Source organism: Mytilus edulis, chromosome 2, assembly GCF_963676685.1.
Source record: "Mytilus edulis chromosome 2, xbMytEdul2.2, whole genome shotgun sequence".
In the NCBI taxonomy this organism is placed as follows: domain Eukaryota; kingdom Metazoa; phylum Mollusca; class Bivalvia; order Mytilida; family Mytilidae; genus Mytilus; species Mytilus edulis.
Genome location: NC_092345.1, coordinates 4,879,281 through 4,896,705, shown reverse-complemented (window position 1 = coordinate 4,896,705; position 17,425 = coordinate 4,879,281). Strand labels below are relative to the sequence as shown.

Sequence of the window (17,425 nt, the reverse complement as noted above, 5' to 3'; positions counted from 1 at the left end):
CATACATTCTAGGTAAATTTTAAACAAACAAATGGGTTACAGCAATCAACATTGTGTTGTAACCTTAATCACTATTAAACAAACAACTATATCAACAGAAACAATAAATGGCATATCGACATTATTAGAGACATAACAAAACACTAAAAGAATACTAAAAATGTCCAAAGAACAACAAATTACGGGATACTTGAATACCGAGCCAAGTGAAAAGAACATGACAAAGCATGGACTAAACAGTTACGGTTAAACATATACAAAATATATAAAACGAACGATATAAAGCGTAATTAAGATGATAAACAACGCCAGTATCTGGAAATGATACTTCAAGACCATTATGTATTATTTGTGAAGTAGATACAGAATATTCTTGGCATCTTCCGAGGACATTTTTTAGATAAAAGACGAGCCGTTCTTTGACATACCACTGGTTCATCATCTTTCTGCTCAGACACTGGGGATGTTTAATAAAGTTTGATTCAGTCGTGGTTCTGCGCTGTCCTTTGTTGTTTTACGTGTCCGTTTTTATTTTTTGGTAAGCATGTCGAAAAACTCTATTGTATTGTTTATTTGTTTATTTGTGTATTTTTCTATCCTGAAAGTTCTTGCATTTTTTTGTACTGTATTCCTGTCATGAAATGTTTTCATTTTAGTATTATATTTAACATTGCCATAAAAGCCCGAGGTTTGGCTAGCAATAAAACCAGATTCAACCCACCATTTTTCTTAAAATGTCCTGTACCAAGTGAGTAAAATGGCAGTTGTCATCTTATAGTACGTTTCTGTGTGTTTTGCATTGTCGTTTATTGTTGTGTTTTTTTTTATATCAGTGTTTCTGCTTTTTTGTTGTTTTCCTCTTATATTTGTGTTTCTCTCGGTCTTAGTCTGTAACCCGGATTTGTTTGCTCTTAATCGATTTATGACATTCGAACTGTTGCTTATCTGTTTTGGATTCTGGTCCTGAGATTACTTCTTAGTCAAACTCGGAGTACATGTATGACAAAATTAGGCGGAGGAATTCCGAAGTGTGGAGGTTATATAAATGAAACCTAATAAGAAAACTTATCAATATATTTTAATGTCAAATTGATCCTGTTTATTTGATCTTGTTGCTGTGACAAGTGTGTGAAGGAATGCCTACTCATTTGAAGTTCAAAAAGGAGAGGCCCCCTGTTCTTTCCCATACAAATGCCGATAATTTGTTTGAAAACTATACCCCCCAATTCAACAACTATGTTGTCAATTAGAAACTCAAGCATACTGATCACTTCTTTCTCGTTGTAGTATATTTTACATTTTTGTTCGCTATTAAGTTAACAGTTTCAGAGTATTTCATAATACCCACTTTAATTTTGGAAACACATTTTGGCAATCTTATAAATAATTCCTTCCTAGAACATGTACATGAGCCGGCAATGTACCGTTGTTTGAACGGAATTTTGCGAAGCTTAGGTATTCATTATCAATAAGGTTAGTACTCAGATTTCAGCGTATTTACCTGACGGTATCAGGATATAGGTATTTAGTCGGATCTTAACATGTATTTGTGATTTGTTTATAAATAAAGGCAACAGCAGTATACCGCTGGTATTAATAAAGGTAAACAAACTATGTCGAAGTGTTCATGACTTAAATAAATCTGTGTTTGGGTAAGTTGATGCAAGCATACGATTTTTATTGCGTCTTACACTTTGAGAAGCAAATAATCTTTTTAACTACTTTAGTAAAATACTGTGTCAAAACGAAAATTATGAGCTATGAAAGTCAAGTGGCTGGAGCATTTTTCTGAGTAAGTTTTAAAAAGTTTCAAAGAAATATATTTTACATTGGGTTAGCTTAAATTAGTCTTCACTATCTATAGATTAACAACTTTTGGTAATAATAATAATTAAGAATCTTTATTGAAGGTGGAGCACGAATGCACAGTTAATTAAACATATGTATGTGCCATTTGTATGCAATAGTGACATTCCTTTGTATTATGCTTAGATTCGAATAAGTCAATGTGGGATTGTCTCCCTTTAACAGGTTCATTATTTTATAATTAAGTATCGGTTTCTGATTTAATTTTGGAATAATTACGAAATGTATCAATTCAATAGATTTCAAGTGTTGTTATTGGTCTATCAAAGACATTGCTGTACGAATGTAGTTTATTAAATACCAAAAAAAGATCCGTTCATCATTCTTGAAAAAGACTATAAATGAAAGTGGAAATATTTATCTCCCCTTCATGATAGATTGATTGGAAAATTAACCAGAGTTATCTGGTATTAACCACAGAGAGTGACTAACAAGCTTTTTATAATTTAGCTTATCTAACGTTAAAACAATATTCCAAACGAATGTTACTTTATACAAATATAAAGACTTTGTTAGCTAAATCTACAAATTTTATTAGATATTATGAATTTTTTTTTACAATAGATAAACATGCTAAATTTGCTGTTCAATGTCATGTCCATTGGAGCCACGAAGGACCTATGATATCATTGACAAACCATGTACATTTGTTACGTGGGATTACATGACTTTTCGTTTATCACTGAAACAATAAATATCGAAAACTTTAAAATTTCAAAAGGCTTTACAGTATTTAGTATCATTTATTTTTTTATGAGAACCTTTTCAAGATCAAAAGAATCTAATTAAATTGATGATATAAAATGAGTTACAAAACCATAACAACCATCGAAATAGGTTTTCTTTTATATTTAAGAACTGTCTCAACCATTAACTGGTAACAAATATGAAATACTAAGTTTCATAATTTTTTGCGTTGGTAAAAACAAATCGTCAAGATCATTAAGAATGATTTAAAGTCATATGAAACCTCAATTTAAAACAAATGATGTATATGTTTTTTATAACTAAATGGATAGCTTTCATAATAAAACCCATGTACATATACTTTTTTCGGTAGAAAATTCTTTGATTTGTCCACATTTAGATAAAGTTGACTTTTTTAAATTGCTTGCTTTAAATTTTCCGTATGTGTGACCTAAAAGTGGCCCGTCTCGTTAAACTCCGGTGATCGCAATACCCATGAATCTGTCATTTAAATAAACTATTATTTGATTGTACATGCTATACACGTTCTCAATATCCATACTTATTTGTTGATTGTTTACTATAAGGTGACAATCGGTAAACTTCGACTTCAAAACACGATAAATAATTTGCCTCCATATTTTCACATCATAACGGACAGAGAGAAAAACAATTGACGATTGAACGATATGTTTGTGTAACAAATGATAAAATCGTGCACAGAAGACTTAGTTTACGATAAATACATGCATTGGTTCAAGAATTGAATAAACATTATTTTTCACCAGTCACTTTATTTCGTTAAATCTTCTTCTTTTCAATCAATAAAAATACCAAGTTGGCGATGCACGGTACGGTTTTTGATCTCCGTTCTTCTTAGTTACAGATAATTAATAAATCAAATCGAAACCGATTTCATAAACACATATTAATGGCATTGATAGCATCGTAACCCGGAAGTTTTCTTTTATTGGTTTCATTGGACCTTGAATTTCAAATCCAATGAATTTGAATGACAGTTCTAAAGATAAAGATAATGAATTCCAAATCCACATTTCAAATCTCGTATTTTAAATCTCGTGTTTCCGATTTGACTAAGAATGATCCTTTTGGACTGATGTAAAAAAAGGAAAAAGGAAAGAAAGATCTTGACAAAACAATAATCACTAAAACACAAAAGTAAGAATAAATAAGATACATTAATAAAGTCCTACAAAGAGCGGTAACTGTGGAAATTAAGCAGCAATAGCGAATTTATTATAATAGCCTATTGTTTCGAATGTGACAACACAATACGACTGTACGAGGACATAATACATGATTAAAACTACCAACCTATTTGATAGGACCTTTATTAACTAATGACTCAAAATAACCACCAAAAACTGGTCGAGGACAAACAAAAATCTATCATATTTACATCTACTGTAAACCGCTATATCGGCATATTGCTCCACACAAACCTAAAATTGCGGTATGATAAAATGTTCAATAAATTAAAATACAAAATTCAAAACGGAAAATGTCTTTTCAAATGCCAAAATCAAAAGCTCAAAAACATCAAACGAATGGAAAACAAGTGTCAAACTCCTGCCTTTGATATTTCTCTTTGATATGGAAAACACCGTTTTGTGTTGATCGTCTTGCAATTTCCATGACCTTCTATAAATACCTGTCTTCAATTCGTGTTGTGATAATACTAATAATAACATATACAAATGTAAATATTTCTGACTGATTTAGAGATTACAATTCAATAAATGTTCGATAAACTATGTACAACGGGGAGTCACTCTTGTGTACCATTCTGCAAGTTTACCAAAAGTTAAAATGTATTTATCTTTATTTTAATGTATATTTGTGTCTTCTTAATTTGTACCATTTTGTCCAAACGATGTTAACTGACTCTTAAGTTTTGCAGCATTAGATAGGTCTATAAAATCCTTGCCAGTCATATCGGTTATGTTTGTACAGTTAAATAAATCTTCATTTGCTACCTAATAATATACGAAAATGTTGTACAATTAATTACATGTTAGATTTTTACTGACCAAGTGTGTTTAAAGGTGAATAAATGTATCAATTTGTCCAAAGTGGACGATACCATACTATACATGAAAGAGGTTGGTGAATACTTAAATGTTCAAAACGAGAAAAAAAACACATCAACGCAACACAAAAATAGTAAAATGAGCTTTCCTCGCTTCTACTCATGTTTCAGTGCTCCAACAAGTTGCATGTCCTGCGTGGCATAGTACAGCCGTTAAAACATGTTAAAATTTATCAAGTGATTATGGTTAAAATGACGTGAAGTTTTTGAGTCGTTAAAAATTTGTGACACGCTAATTGAACACGACTATTTTCTTAGTTTCCACTACTAGGGATGACATCAGTTGAGGCTTATTAGAACTTTGATTGTGTAATGAGAGTCACTTAAATGGACAGCTGTGATAAAATTAGTTTACTGACATGGAAATGTCAAAGTCTTCAGCAGGATCTTTTTTATCTTTTATATTTATCATAGGCTTACAGAAAGAACAACAAAATAAGTCAAACCTGCTTAAGAGACCACCTGTATTAAGTAAAACCTGTGTTATAGTACCACTAATATAAGATCCCTCTGTAGTGCATTTCTTATGGATAGAAACTGTATTAAAAGACCACCTGTCTTATGAGAAGACTGTTTTGCTCTCCCATGAGTGGTCTCTTAAAACAGGTTTAACTGTATATAAGAATAAGGCATTTTAACCAAACGTGATCTTACAATATATTGCTCAGATGTAGACTATTGGTCATCGTAACGTAGAATTGGCCACATTTAAAAACTACAATTAAGAGCTTACTAGTCTGTAACGAGCATACAGTATGTCTATGCATTCTAAAAGACAACGGGTATATATTTTTTTTAGGATCGACAGTTTTAGTATTAATAGATCTTTACATTATTACCTTGCTAATCTGAGAGTAAGGCGGGTGGTGGTGTTTCTTCGTTGGACTGTTACTTGCCCTGTTGTAACATATTGGAAACCCAATGCGGCGTTTGTCACTTGTGTTAATTTCACTCATATGCAAGACATTGCAATGAAAGAAAACGGCATCACCTACAGACAGAGATTTGTTTTTAAATGACAAGACTATAAAACCATAATGCACTATCAAGTCATGGTTAAACAGATGATAACAACATTTATCAAATTGTGCGCGTCCGTGGGTCTTTCGTGCATTTACTTTCATCAGTAACACTCAAAACCAAAAACAACTGACAAAAACTTGAATGAGTGGGGAGCTATATGAACAAAGTGGACCTAAAGTAATCAGCTGTTGTGTAGTCGAGTGTTCCTTTTTATTTTTACATTTCTTTGGGATACATTTATACATGAAAAAAACCTTTATAAATCTCTTTAGCCAGAAGCATTGTCTAAATAAACCTAAATCAGTAACACTGAAACCCAATAATTTGAAACGTAGAAGTTGTATGATATAAGGGACTCTAACCAAGTTATTACCAAGTTATTTCAAATGTCAACCTTGCCTGAGGGAGTTGGAACCTTAGTTTTATTATACGAAATTCACAATGTGTCAACCGGTGAGTTAAAGTACAATAAGCGTATCGGTACCAAAGAACTCACTCCTGAGTTGATGATACCCTGGGTACTAACAATTCCCCCTAGATACTTACAACCCCCCTGGGTACTAACAATCCCCCTGGGTACTAACAATCCCCCTGGGTACTAACAATCCCCCCGGGTACTAACAATCCCCCTGGGTACTAACAATCCAGCAATAGTAGTATCGATCAATTACTAAGTAACGACTTTACCACTCCCTAAGCGCTGATCTGAATATACCTTCATCAGTAACAATCAAACACAAACATTTTTAAAGTCCCTTCGGTATCTTACGTCCTTGTGCCCCAATGTTTTTCACATCGTTTTTAAAACATCATCCACATATTCCGTTTGTTGCAAAAAAGTCATCGATTGTGTTTTATAGAAATAGATAAGTTGCTTTTATTCTGCTTCTTGTACAAATTCTTATAATCACATAATGATTTACCCGGTTTCATTTCTACAACATCTAGAGGAAGTATCTTTTTTAAGAATTCCAATCTTTCATTCGAGGGAGAGAATTGTCCGTCATCTTTAGTGTGATCCAGTCGTCCACATTTGTGAGATCCACGGAGAAGCTGTAAATATATAGTATGACAAGTGTATATATAAAATCGTTTTCTTCCTTCTGTGCTTTGTCATGCAGAAATATAGTCAAATTGATTATTTCTGTCTGGCAGTTATATTTACAAGGGTCGGAGGTCTGTTTGATTATGTAAAATTTATAAGTTATCACAATGACTAGACATTACAAAATATACCTGATAAAGAGAGAGTAACCTGCAGCTCTTTGTACGTTTATGGAACTATTGCAACAACTTTCTGAAATGTCCACCATTATTTCTTAGAATGTCATGTACCAAGTCAGGAAACAGACAGTTGTTATCTAAAGTCAGTTTTAGTGTGTTACCCTGATTTGTCTTTGCCTTGTCGAATAATGACTTTTGAACATCGTTTTACTTCTATTGCCTTAATTGTTCAAGACAAAATTTATTAACCATTAACCCTTCTTTTCCAATAGGGTACCATTTTCATGTCGATGTACTTTGCAGAAAAATTTCCCCTAATTGAATATGATCATGTATTACGTATGCCAAACGATGACAAGAACGCTAGACTAATCATAGACACAAAAACTATTTTGAAAACATGTGAAAAAAAATAACAATTATAGCCTTATATGCATGTTTCATAAGAATCCGTACTTTCGATTGGCTGACAAAATTGGATAGCCATTCAAAAATTATAATATAACTCGTTAGTTTACGATTGTATAAAAACTTTTAATAAGAATTGAATACTTTTGTAATTGTAAACGGTTATAAAGGTGATGATTGTACTACTTTTTTTGTATGATGTGTTTCCATCCCAATGAAATTACAAGAAAGAGCATGTAATTCTTTAAAAAAACAAATACTTAGGCTCTGCAGAGTAGGTAAGACTAGAACTGTGTCAAATCATGACGATCATTTGGGGAAGCATTGTACTTAAAAAGTGATAGAAATCTTCGTTTGGAACAAATTATCTACGGACACTTAAAATACAAGAAGTTGTTACTAGTGTTTTTTTTCATACAGATATTGGGGCATTCTCTGTAAATAGTTATCATAGGTACCAGATTTATATTTGTTAGCGAGGCATCTGATGTATTGCCCCATTCGTATTGGGTGTATTTTCATGAATGCATTTAATATGATCCAAGTTTGATGTCGATCTAGTCATTTCATTCCTTTTGGAGTTATTGTATTTTCCAAGGTAAACATAATGATATCTTTTATGAGTTTTACTTCAATATTCTTTATCTGGATTGTGGAAATTCAGTAATAGATTGATTGCTACTTGTATACAACCATCATATTAAACAAACCTCTCGTGAGTTTTCAAATGCCTTACCTGTAAGCATCCGTTTTCGACTGTACACTCATCGATTGCAACAAAGAATGTACCCATATCAGGATAAAGATTTCCATAATCATACCAATAGCTGACATAAAATAATCAGAGGATAATAAAAATCGTAAATTGTGAATATTCTAGCGTATTCAGTTAAATAATGTCCTCTTTAGCACAGCATCGATTACCTTAATGCAAATCAAAATATTGAAAACATTTATCTTATGATACGTTTTTTGGTTGTTCCATGTATACATTCGATCTATAAATCCGAATACTTGATGACGACTCCCGACAGATTCTACATGCGTGGAAACCTCAGACGAAATATACAGACTATATTCATTAATTTTTAAACTTGATCATTGCTTATTTGTTTTATTTAAAGCTAGAATCAGGTTGTGCATCCCAAAAAAAACGATCGTCTCGTTTTATTTGCTTAAGTTTCGTCAATCATCTATTGCGTTTCTGTCTTTGATATTTGTAAGTATCTTAATTATACTGTATAGAGGGATACAATGTCAAATATAGACCAGCATTTTTGCAGAATACACTTCCGGAGCTTTTGGAATCGCCCCTAGTTCTGATTTAAAGGGTTCTGGTTGCTTTTGATTTTTAGGTGTGTTTTTGTGTGTTTTTTTATTTCCAATGTCTGTGTGATTTATGATAGTAACACTTTAGTCTATTCTTTGTCATGCCAACGTGTTTCTATTTTAAGTTCTAAGATTTTGGGTAAGTACATATGTTTTACACAGTTTATGATCCTTATAATTGTCATATTAATCTTTTATGTCTGTTCGGGTTGTTCACCAAAAATTGTTAACATAAAGGACCCGTAAACATCTGTCATACAATTAACAGAATTTACTGGTTACAAACCCAGATGTAACCCAACATTTTCTTCAGAAAATGTCTGTACCAAGCCAGGAATATGGCACTTGTTTTACCTTTTTTTCCTTTGATTAATGATATTTGATCTTGTCAGTTTTTTTCAGTCTTTCGATTTTGGTAACATTGTAATACTAGTACTTTTAAGTGCATTTGCCTGACTGATTGTTTGTTGATTTGGTGATGTCTTAAACACTCACTATAAATTTTCAGTGTTTTTGCGAGTATGTTCTTCATTTGCGGGTATGGTCTTTAGAAACGACAATAGTCCGTCAAAAGTGGACGATAAATGGCTGACCCGTGTTAAGAGAGAGCCATATCTCTTACACGTAAAAGACACGTAAGATTTCTAAAAAGAATCGGCTAATGCCGCTACAAGGAAGCACTCGCACCCGCAAAGTGGAAAGGGATTAATATAAGTTGCAATAACGTGTTAAGCAATCCAATATAAATTAATATGTTCAGTGGTTTTTTTCAGTAGTAACAAAACGGATGCCGCATTTGAAGCAGGATTTGTTTTTCTGTCCGGAACACATGATGTCTACTCCGACTTTTTTGGGGGCTTGTGTTTAGCTTAGCTTTCTTTTTGATGTTTTGAATATTATTGTTTGTCTTCTGGTCGGTTTTTTTTTACGTTTTTAGCCTTGGCATTGGTAGTTTGTTTTTTAATTGTGAGTGAATATACCGTTGGTATATTTCACCTCTCTGTTATTCATGTGTAATTTGTAAATGAATATATAAATAATGGTCAATAGAAGCCACGATTTAAAGGTATTTCAGATTCCCTTTTTATGACATCTATAAGATATTTGTGCTCTATACAAGTTTTATTATTTACGAATGGTATCTGCAAAGATACCCTCAATAAAATTTATCTACATACAGCGGGGCAAACTGAGTGCAGTCATAATGAATTTCATATTCACAATAACAATTGATTCACTGCTTGCTTATTTCACTTACCCATAGTCCTGATGCCAGCGAAAACCTGCTCCATTCTTTGGCCACTTCATGGTGAACTTCGAATGGTATAAGTACACTTCTCCACCGAGACACTAAAAGAAAAACAAATCTATTGTTATATCGACGCAGATAATTTATTCAAAATTTAATGATCTTTAGTAACACAAATTTATAACAATGAAAGCTGTCATAATGATGTTTTCATTGACGCAGACATCTGCTTATGTAAAAATAAGGAGATGTGGTACAATGGCCAATGAGACAACTGTCCACCAAAGTTCAACTGAAGTGGTCTAGTTATTTATAAGCAACTGTGTAGCCTTCAACAACGCATACTGTGTGGTCGTATCTATAACCGACATATCAAACAACTCAGTTGCGAAAATTAGAAGCCTTTGTTATAACAAAACAATTAGACATGCAAGACATGAACCAACAACAAATACTGAACTACAGGCTACTGAATAACATGTGACGGGGTTTAAATTGTTTGATGGCGCCAAACCCTTCCCATAATATTTAGGAGATAACTGTATTGTATTTTAATCTCCGACGGCATCAATTGGGGATTTGATGGTCGCAAATTAAGTTTACTGGCGACTCGTAAGCGGAGACAGTAAACGGGTATTTGCGACCATCAAATCCCCAATTGATGCCGTCGGAGCTTAAAATACAATATTGTTATCTCCATTCTAATGAAACTGACAGAAGTTAAAACAGGTATTTAAAATCTGACATATGCAATCTGCGCTTGCGCGTACATCCAGTACTGTAAATAAGTGACGTTATCCAATCAAAATGAAAATTACAAACGTTGTTGCATTATAATAGACAGTGGTGTAAAAGCACAACATAATAACAAATTATATAAATCAGTTGAAAAAGGCGTACTTGGACCTATAATGGTATACTCCTTTTATAAATTGTGACTTGAATGAAGAGTTGTCTCATTGGCATGAACATCTTCTTATATCTATAAATATAACTTTCCCAAAGGATATTATTCCTTCACATTCTGTGCCTACTAAATGTATCTGGTTTAGTGGAAACTTTCCGCAAATTCCCAATAACTGAAAGTGGACTGTACAGGTGCCATATCCATATTTTAAATATGTCACCAGTTTGATGATTGTCCAGTTTTATCATTTTATAAAATAGTATATCATAAGTACGATCGTCCAACCAGCAAGCTATAAAGGGTCTCAAATATAAATAGTATAAAACCATTCAAACGGGAAAATCCAACGGTCTTATTTGTTCATTAAAAATTTTCAACAAAACTTTCTTGTAGTATAAGGTATAGAATAAATGTTGTCATTCGTCTCTGTATTTACAAAAGAGGGACGAAAGATACCAAAGGGACAGTCAAACTCATAAATCTAAAACAACTGACAACTTGTCTCCACATTGAGAATCTGAAACTGAAACTCCGAAACTGTTGTGTTCACGTTGTTATCATTAACCACTATTGTACTAAGAAAGGCGTCGACATAATTGCTGTTCATGAGTTAGGAAAATATTAATCACTTGCGGTACGCTTTGATTCATACTTTGTTTTATGTTTTGTGTATGTCGGCCTGTCAGCGTATATTTGTTTCGCCTAACAGAAGTTCCAATGGAAACTTTGTTATAAACATTGTCATAATATCTATTCCTGTTGGAACAAATATTCTATCTTGATGATATATCTAAAGGTATAGTTCTCTAAATGTAAAATACCTCTAAAATACAAATGTTGTGGTCGAATTTTCCTCAAATCTTTATTCGTTTCTAGTGTTTTCTTTTAAATGATAAGATTATTAGTTTGATATGTAGCGGACGATTAAAAACAAATGTGATCATACCATTTTTCAACATATACCATTTGAACAGATCACAACCTACCTTTTCAACCAGATTTACAACTTTTTCACATCTTGCCATCATACCGCTTACGTCATTTCCAGCTTGGTTCCAAGCTATCATAGATGACACGTGACCATCTTTGTCGGGAATCTGATTGCATGAAGAGGATGTCATATCAGATATAATTTTATAATAAAAATTGTATTTCAAATTTTCCAACAAATGCATTTGTGTACGTTATGTTTATATATGACCATTGGAAGGTTGTTTTGATCAAGTTACAATGTGAAGTTTTAAAAGTGCTTAAAGATTGACGACTTGTTTAATTTAAGAATGGAGAGATTGTCGTTAATCTGACATATTCTTTCGACCATTGCTACTCGTTATACTAATGCTTTTCTACCTCAGGAATAGATAACCTTAGCTGCATTTGGCAAAACTTTAAGGAATTTTGGTCCTCAACATTTTTGGATTCGAGCGTCACTGATGAGTCTTTTGTAGACGAAACGCGTGTCTGGCGTAAAAACTAAAATTTAATCCTGGTATCTATGATGAGTTTATTTAGCTGGGAAATGTATTCAAATAGTGTAAGAATTAGTTTATTGGAATACTGTTAATCTGTTTTGTAATTGGTTGCTGATTAACAGACTTTTATAAAATATAGTATATGCCATATTTAGGTATAAGAAACCACCCAAAAAGTTGAGATCATAAATAGAATAACACAACGTCATACCCTGCAGAGGAATATCCGCAATATTTGGGGAAGTCTACCAATCCGTTTTGGATAAGTTGCTGATTAACAATGTTATTAGCAGAAATGAGTAAGTCCATATTTTGGTATGTTAAATTCAGATTCTAGTTATAAGAACCAATTATTTGATCATGAATATGTGTGAAAAAATTGTCAATTGAGGTTTAGAATCTTTTATAGTGCATGTATAAAGGTGTTCTCTATCTGGTAAATCATGCCATAAAGGCGAATATAATTGAAGAACTTATCAGATGAAGAACATAACTATAAAGTGGTTTATCAATTACATTTATGAGCGTGTTTTGTGTTGCTAGATCAATTTCGATTGTAATGTCAAACAATAAGGGGGAAATTCAGTCACGGACCCGCTATATCAAGGGTGTGTTCTAGTTTACTCTAAATATTTCAAAGTATTTGCAATAATAATGTAGACAGTACACAAAATAAACAGTGTATTTTTTTCAAATTGATCAGATTTTGGGTTAACGTACGTCACACTTATACTTAAGCATCTGATCATTGCTCTGTATCATTTCCTTTACTCTACTTATCACTTCAGGCTCAAATAATTTCCTGCAAAATACAACGATTGATTATATTTTTGTTGCATTTTAGTTATAAACTTGAAATATATAAAATCATGTATGTGTTGCATTTGTTTGCACCTGTCATAAGTCAGTGCAGTGCATGGTTGTCAATAGTTGATATGGTACATCAGTAGTTCTCATTTTTTCGTTTGTATATATGATAAACCGTTGTTTTTCTTGTTTTACACTTGTCATTTTGGGGTCCTTTAGAGCTTGATATTCGGTGTGAGCCAAGACTCTGTGTTAAATGCCGTACTTTGACATTTTATTGTTAACTTTTAACATATTGTGAATTCGGAAAAGATATGTCTTATTGGCACTCATACCACACTTCTTATTTATAAATAATTATGATGTGTTAGATAAGCGAAAGAAAAGAGTTTACCTGTAAAAATGCAAATAATGCTCAACGACAAAAAACGTTATAACCGAAGAAGTAACCCAATTGGTGAATTTAACCATTCATGTTCTTTTTTTTCAATATTCGGTAGCACGACATTGGCAATTCCAACTAACATTTTGGTTTGTTTATTTTAAAATATATATAAGTACCTGACTAATATATATCCATATTCATCAAACTTCTGCTTTATTTCATCATTAATCTCAAACGATGCATTATATTCGTATTCTGAAATAATAAAAGGAATGAAATAAGTGTACAAAGTAAAATCACAAAAATACTGAACTCCGAGGAAAATTCAAAACGGAACGTCCCTAATCAAATGGCAAAATCCAATGATAAAACACATCAAACGAATGGACAACAATTGTCATTACCCTGACTTGGTACAGGCATTTCCAAATGTAGACAATGGTGGATTGAACCTGTTTTTATAGCGCTAGACCTCCTACTTGTATAACAGTCGCATCAAATTCTATTATACTTACAACAAGGTATTCTTGTTGTTAAATAAACAATGTATATAACAAAAACAGAGGAAAGAAGACACAATTGAATATTTGAAATAATTTAAAGAAATTTTAATCGGATAATGTTTAATACAAAAGCACAATTCGAAAAAGAGCCAGTGAAACGTGCTGTTTCGACTTTTTGGTTAATTATTTATAATTTGTATATAAATTAATTGAAAGAAGTGTAATCTATGGGATATATATCAATAATGCATATACCTATTTCTGGAAACATATTAACAGCAAGAACTCTGCCTCTAAATGATGAGTAGATAGTAAAAGAAGTCAAGATTTGAAAATCAAATTATTGTTAAGCTTAGGGATTCAAATTGAGAATGGAAAGGGGAATTATTAGAAAAAAATCATAACAATGAATAGCAAACGGAACAGAAGAATGCATACAATAAAGCTCAAAATGTGTGTGCATATCTTTACAAAAAACATAATAGATGTATTGTTTTATAATTTAGTGGAAACATCAGTTAACCTATGTTCAAATTTCGTAATTCAACAAAAAGATGCGAATAAAAACTAAGAAAACCTGAGATCATCGCATGAATTTGAAGAGAAGTGGTACATGGTTTGTCGACAGCAATGGAAATTATGGAGGTCAATCTGTAATAGGACATGATCATAATGATGTAAGACTTCGAACAGATGTCGATTGTAAGCGAAGACAAATGCATATCAGAAACGCATCCCAGTTAATGAAGCCTGCTTGATATCAACATCCTAAAGCGTTATGTTAAAGTTGAGTTATGTATACACTCATCGATGGAGTAGACGATATGTTACTGACGAGAAAAGGGAAGTTGACTATTGGAAAATTAAAATTTTAAGCATTGCACTTCTCGTAAATTTAAGTTTGAAATCTCCTATATGTGTCAATAGTGAGAGAGAGAAAAAGTCGAGATATAGGTAAAGCATCTAGTTTTGATAGAAACCTACATTTCAAGTTCACTGTGATTTTTAAGACGCAAGCACGCACTGTGATGTAGGTTTTTAAGTGAAAGGACATGATCATGATATTTGAAAAAATACTGAAATTTGCAAAAAGGTATGCATGAATTCATATGAGTACGTATTAGTTTCGTTCAATTTACCACATCCGGAAAGGTCTACCATTTCTTTTGCATTTTAGACATATTCAATATAGTTTCATCTGCTGGTCCCAAGCTGAAATGCACACTTTATAAATGAATATTGTTTGTATTTAGCAAAACCATTAGGAATTTTGGTCCTCACAATGCTCTTCAACTTCGTAGTTTATATGTCCTATTAACTTTTTTGGATTCAATCGTCACTGGTGAGTCTTTTGTAGACAAAACGCGCGTCTGACGTAAGAACAAAATTTAATCCAGGTATCTATGATGATGTTTATTGATATTACATACTTCATTGATGTTTGTAAACATGTTGCAATGATTTATTATGATTTATGAGGTTGACGAAATTTCTAATGACTATCAACTTTGTGATGCTGGTTTTTATTACATTGGTTGCAATGATTTACATAGATTTCTCAGTGAAATAATAACAAATAATTTCACATTTGAAACAAATCTAAATATTTCACTCCTAACGTCATACAACAGTAAACGTAATCCAGACGTCGATAACGTCGGATCGAAACACATTGTGAATGCGTACACAAAGATAAAGTTCCTTACATGTTCTACTTTAATTTCATAAAAAAATCATTTGCAAATGTAATAAAAAGAATAATTAATCAAAGAATTCAAATTGAGAATATTATTAAACTCGTGACCGAACAACTCTGATAATTAACTCATGCGCTACGCGCATTCGTGAATTAATGTGTTGTTCGGCCACTCGTTGTATATTTTTCTGTTTTTGAATTATATAATAATAATTATAATAAATGCTTAATTTATTCAAAGAGGTTTAAATCAGCTAGTACACTAATAATCTCCCCTGGTGCCCTCTACACAATTCAAAATATAACATTAATATAATATATACATTTACATGCATACATACTGTCCGAGACCACAATTATTTCGTAGTGCATTTCTTTTAGAACATAAATGAAAATAAAAAAATCCCACCTGCGCTTTCTCAAAGAAACTTTTACAGTGTGTTGTACTACTTTTAGAACAAATTATATCAAAATTATAGCAAACTTCATCGTCTCTAACTCAAAATATGGACAATTTAATCTTTAGGGCGTCTTGAAATCTTTTGACAGCGTCCGAAGTGCTATTTTTCAACCTTTTCCACCTGGACCAAATCACTACTTTCCTTTAAAATTCTGGACCCAAATTTTTTTACAGTGTAATTTCACCCACCTACTTACAATTGGAGGCATTAAACATGGAGAAATAAATTTAGAAGGGGTATAAAAATTAATGGCAAGTAACCCACTGTCAACACTAGGGACTATATTTGTGAACAACGAAAATCAAGGGACGACAATTGTGGTCTTGTTTGAATAAAGTTTTTGACGGTGTCATATACTTTGTTCAGAATTATTCTGGCTGACCTTTTTTGTAGTTTTAACATTTTTTCCATACGTCAATTACTTGTTTTTGTCCATATTGTACAATGGTCAAAAAGAAGAAGTACATATCCATTATGAAATAAATATAAACCTGTTTTCGGAATATAATGCTGCAATCGATCAGTAATTCTATAATTCCAAAAAGTTGTACACGCTCTTGGGTTAAATCTCTACTTAAAAAGTTGTCATTTTCGGTTCAAATGAATAAATGATGTACACCCCCAATTATTTTGCATATTGTAATTACTGAACAAAATACAATATTTTACGGAACACACAAACAGCATTTGCATCATCAAATATTTACATGGTATAACAATTAAAATAGAACTCTTAAAACTGAAAATTTTGTTAAAAAGTTGAAATATGACGACTTACCATTCATTTCGCCCTATTTATCTATATTGATGTAAATAAGTTTAGTTTTTGATAACCATTGATATAAAGGTTATGTCACATGTAGGTGCTTGTTTACTTATTGTAAGGTAAAGTTGAAGGTAGGGTAAAAGCCTTGACGAAAGGTGAAACAAACTAAAATTATTTCTAGTAATATATAGTTCAAAGTTACTGTACCTATTATCAAAATATCTTAATGCGGTTATACCTGTCTTTATCTTAAACATATTCAAATTTGAATTGATAGACATCAGAAATTATTAAACTTCAAAAAGCAAAATAGATAATCAGCAATATGTTTACAAACACGAATGAAGTATTTAATATCGATATTCATTTACAGAGTTTTACATATTTGTTTTTCGTTCTTTTATTTTTGTACATTAGTTTGGCCTTTAGTTTTCTCGTTTGAATTGTGACACACTTGTTTTTTGGGGGTCTTTATAGCTAACTATGCTGTTTGGGCTTTGATCATTTTGAAAGGCCGTACGTTAACCTATAG

General features: G+C 32.1%; 1 protein-coding gene across 2 annotated transcripts; it reads right to left on the bottom strand.

The window, feature by feature from the left end:
• Positions 1-3,327: 3,327 nt before the first annotated feature.
• LOC139511278 (L-proline trans-4-hydroxylase-like) lies at positions 3,328-16,942 on the bottom strand. Of its 2 annotated transcripts, none has more exons than XM_071297892.1 (9): positions 16,906-16,942; positions 13,644-13,722; positions 12,996-13,077; positions 11,790-11,900; positions 9,906-9,997; positions 8,055-8,145; positions 6,610-6,739; positions 5,503-5,654; positions 3,328-4,550 (listed from the first exon to the last, which is right to left on the bottom strand). In XM_071297892.1, the coding sequence occupies exons 1-9, from the start codon at positions 16,910-16,912 to the stop codon at positions 4,422-4,424; spliced, it is 873 nt and encodes a 290-aa protein (XP_071153993.1). In that variant the 5' UTR covers positions 16,913-16,942; the 3' UTR covers positions 3,328-4,421. The 2 variants fall into 2 exon arrangements, with proteins under 2 accessions (XP_071153993.1, XP_071153992.1); XM_071297891.1 differs by lacking the exon at positions 16,906-16,942 and adding an exon at positions 15,110-15,184.
• Positions 16,943-17,425: the final 483 nt, after the last annotated feature.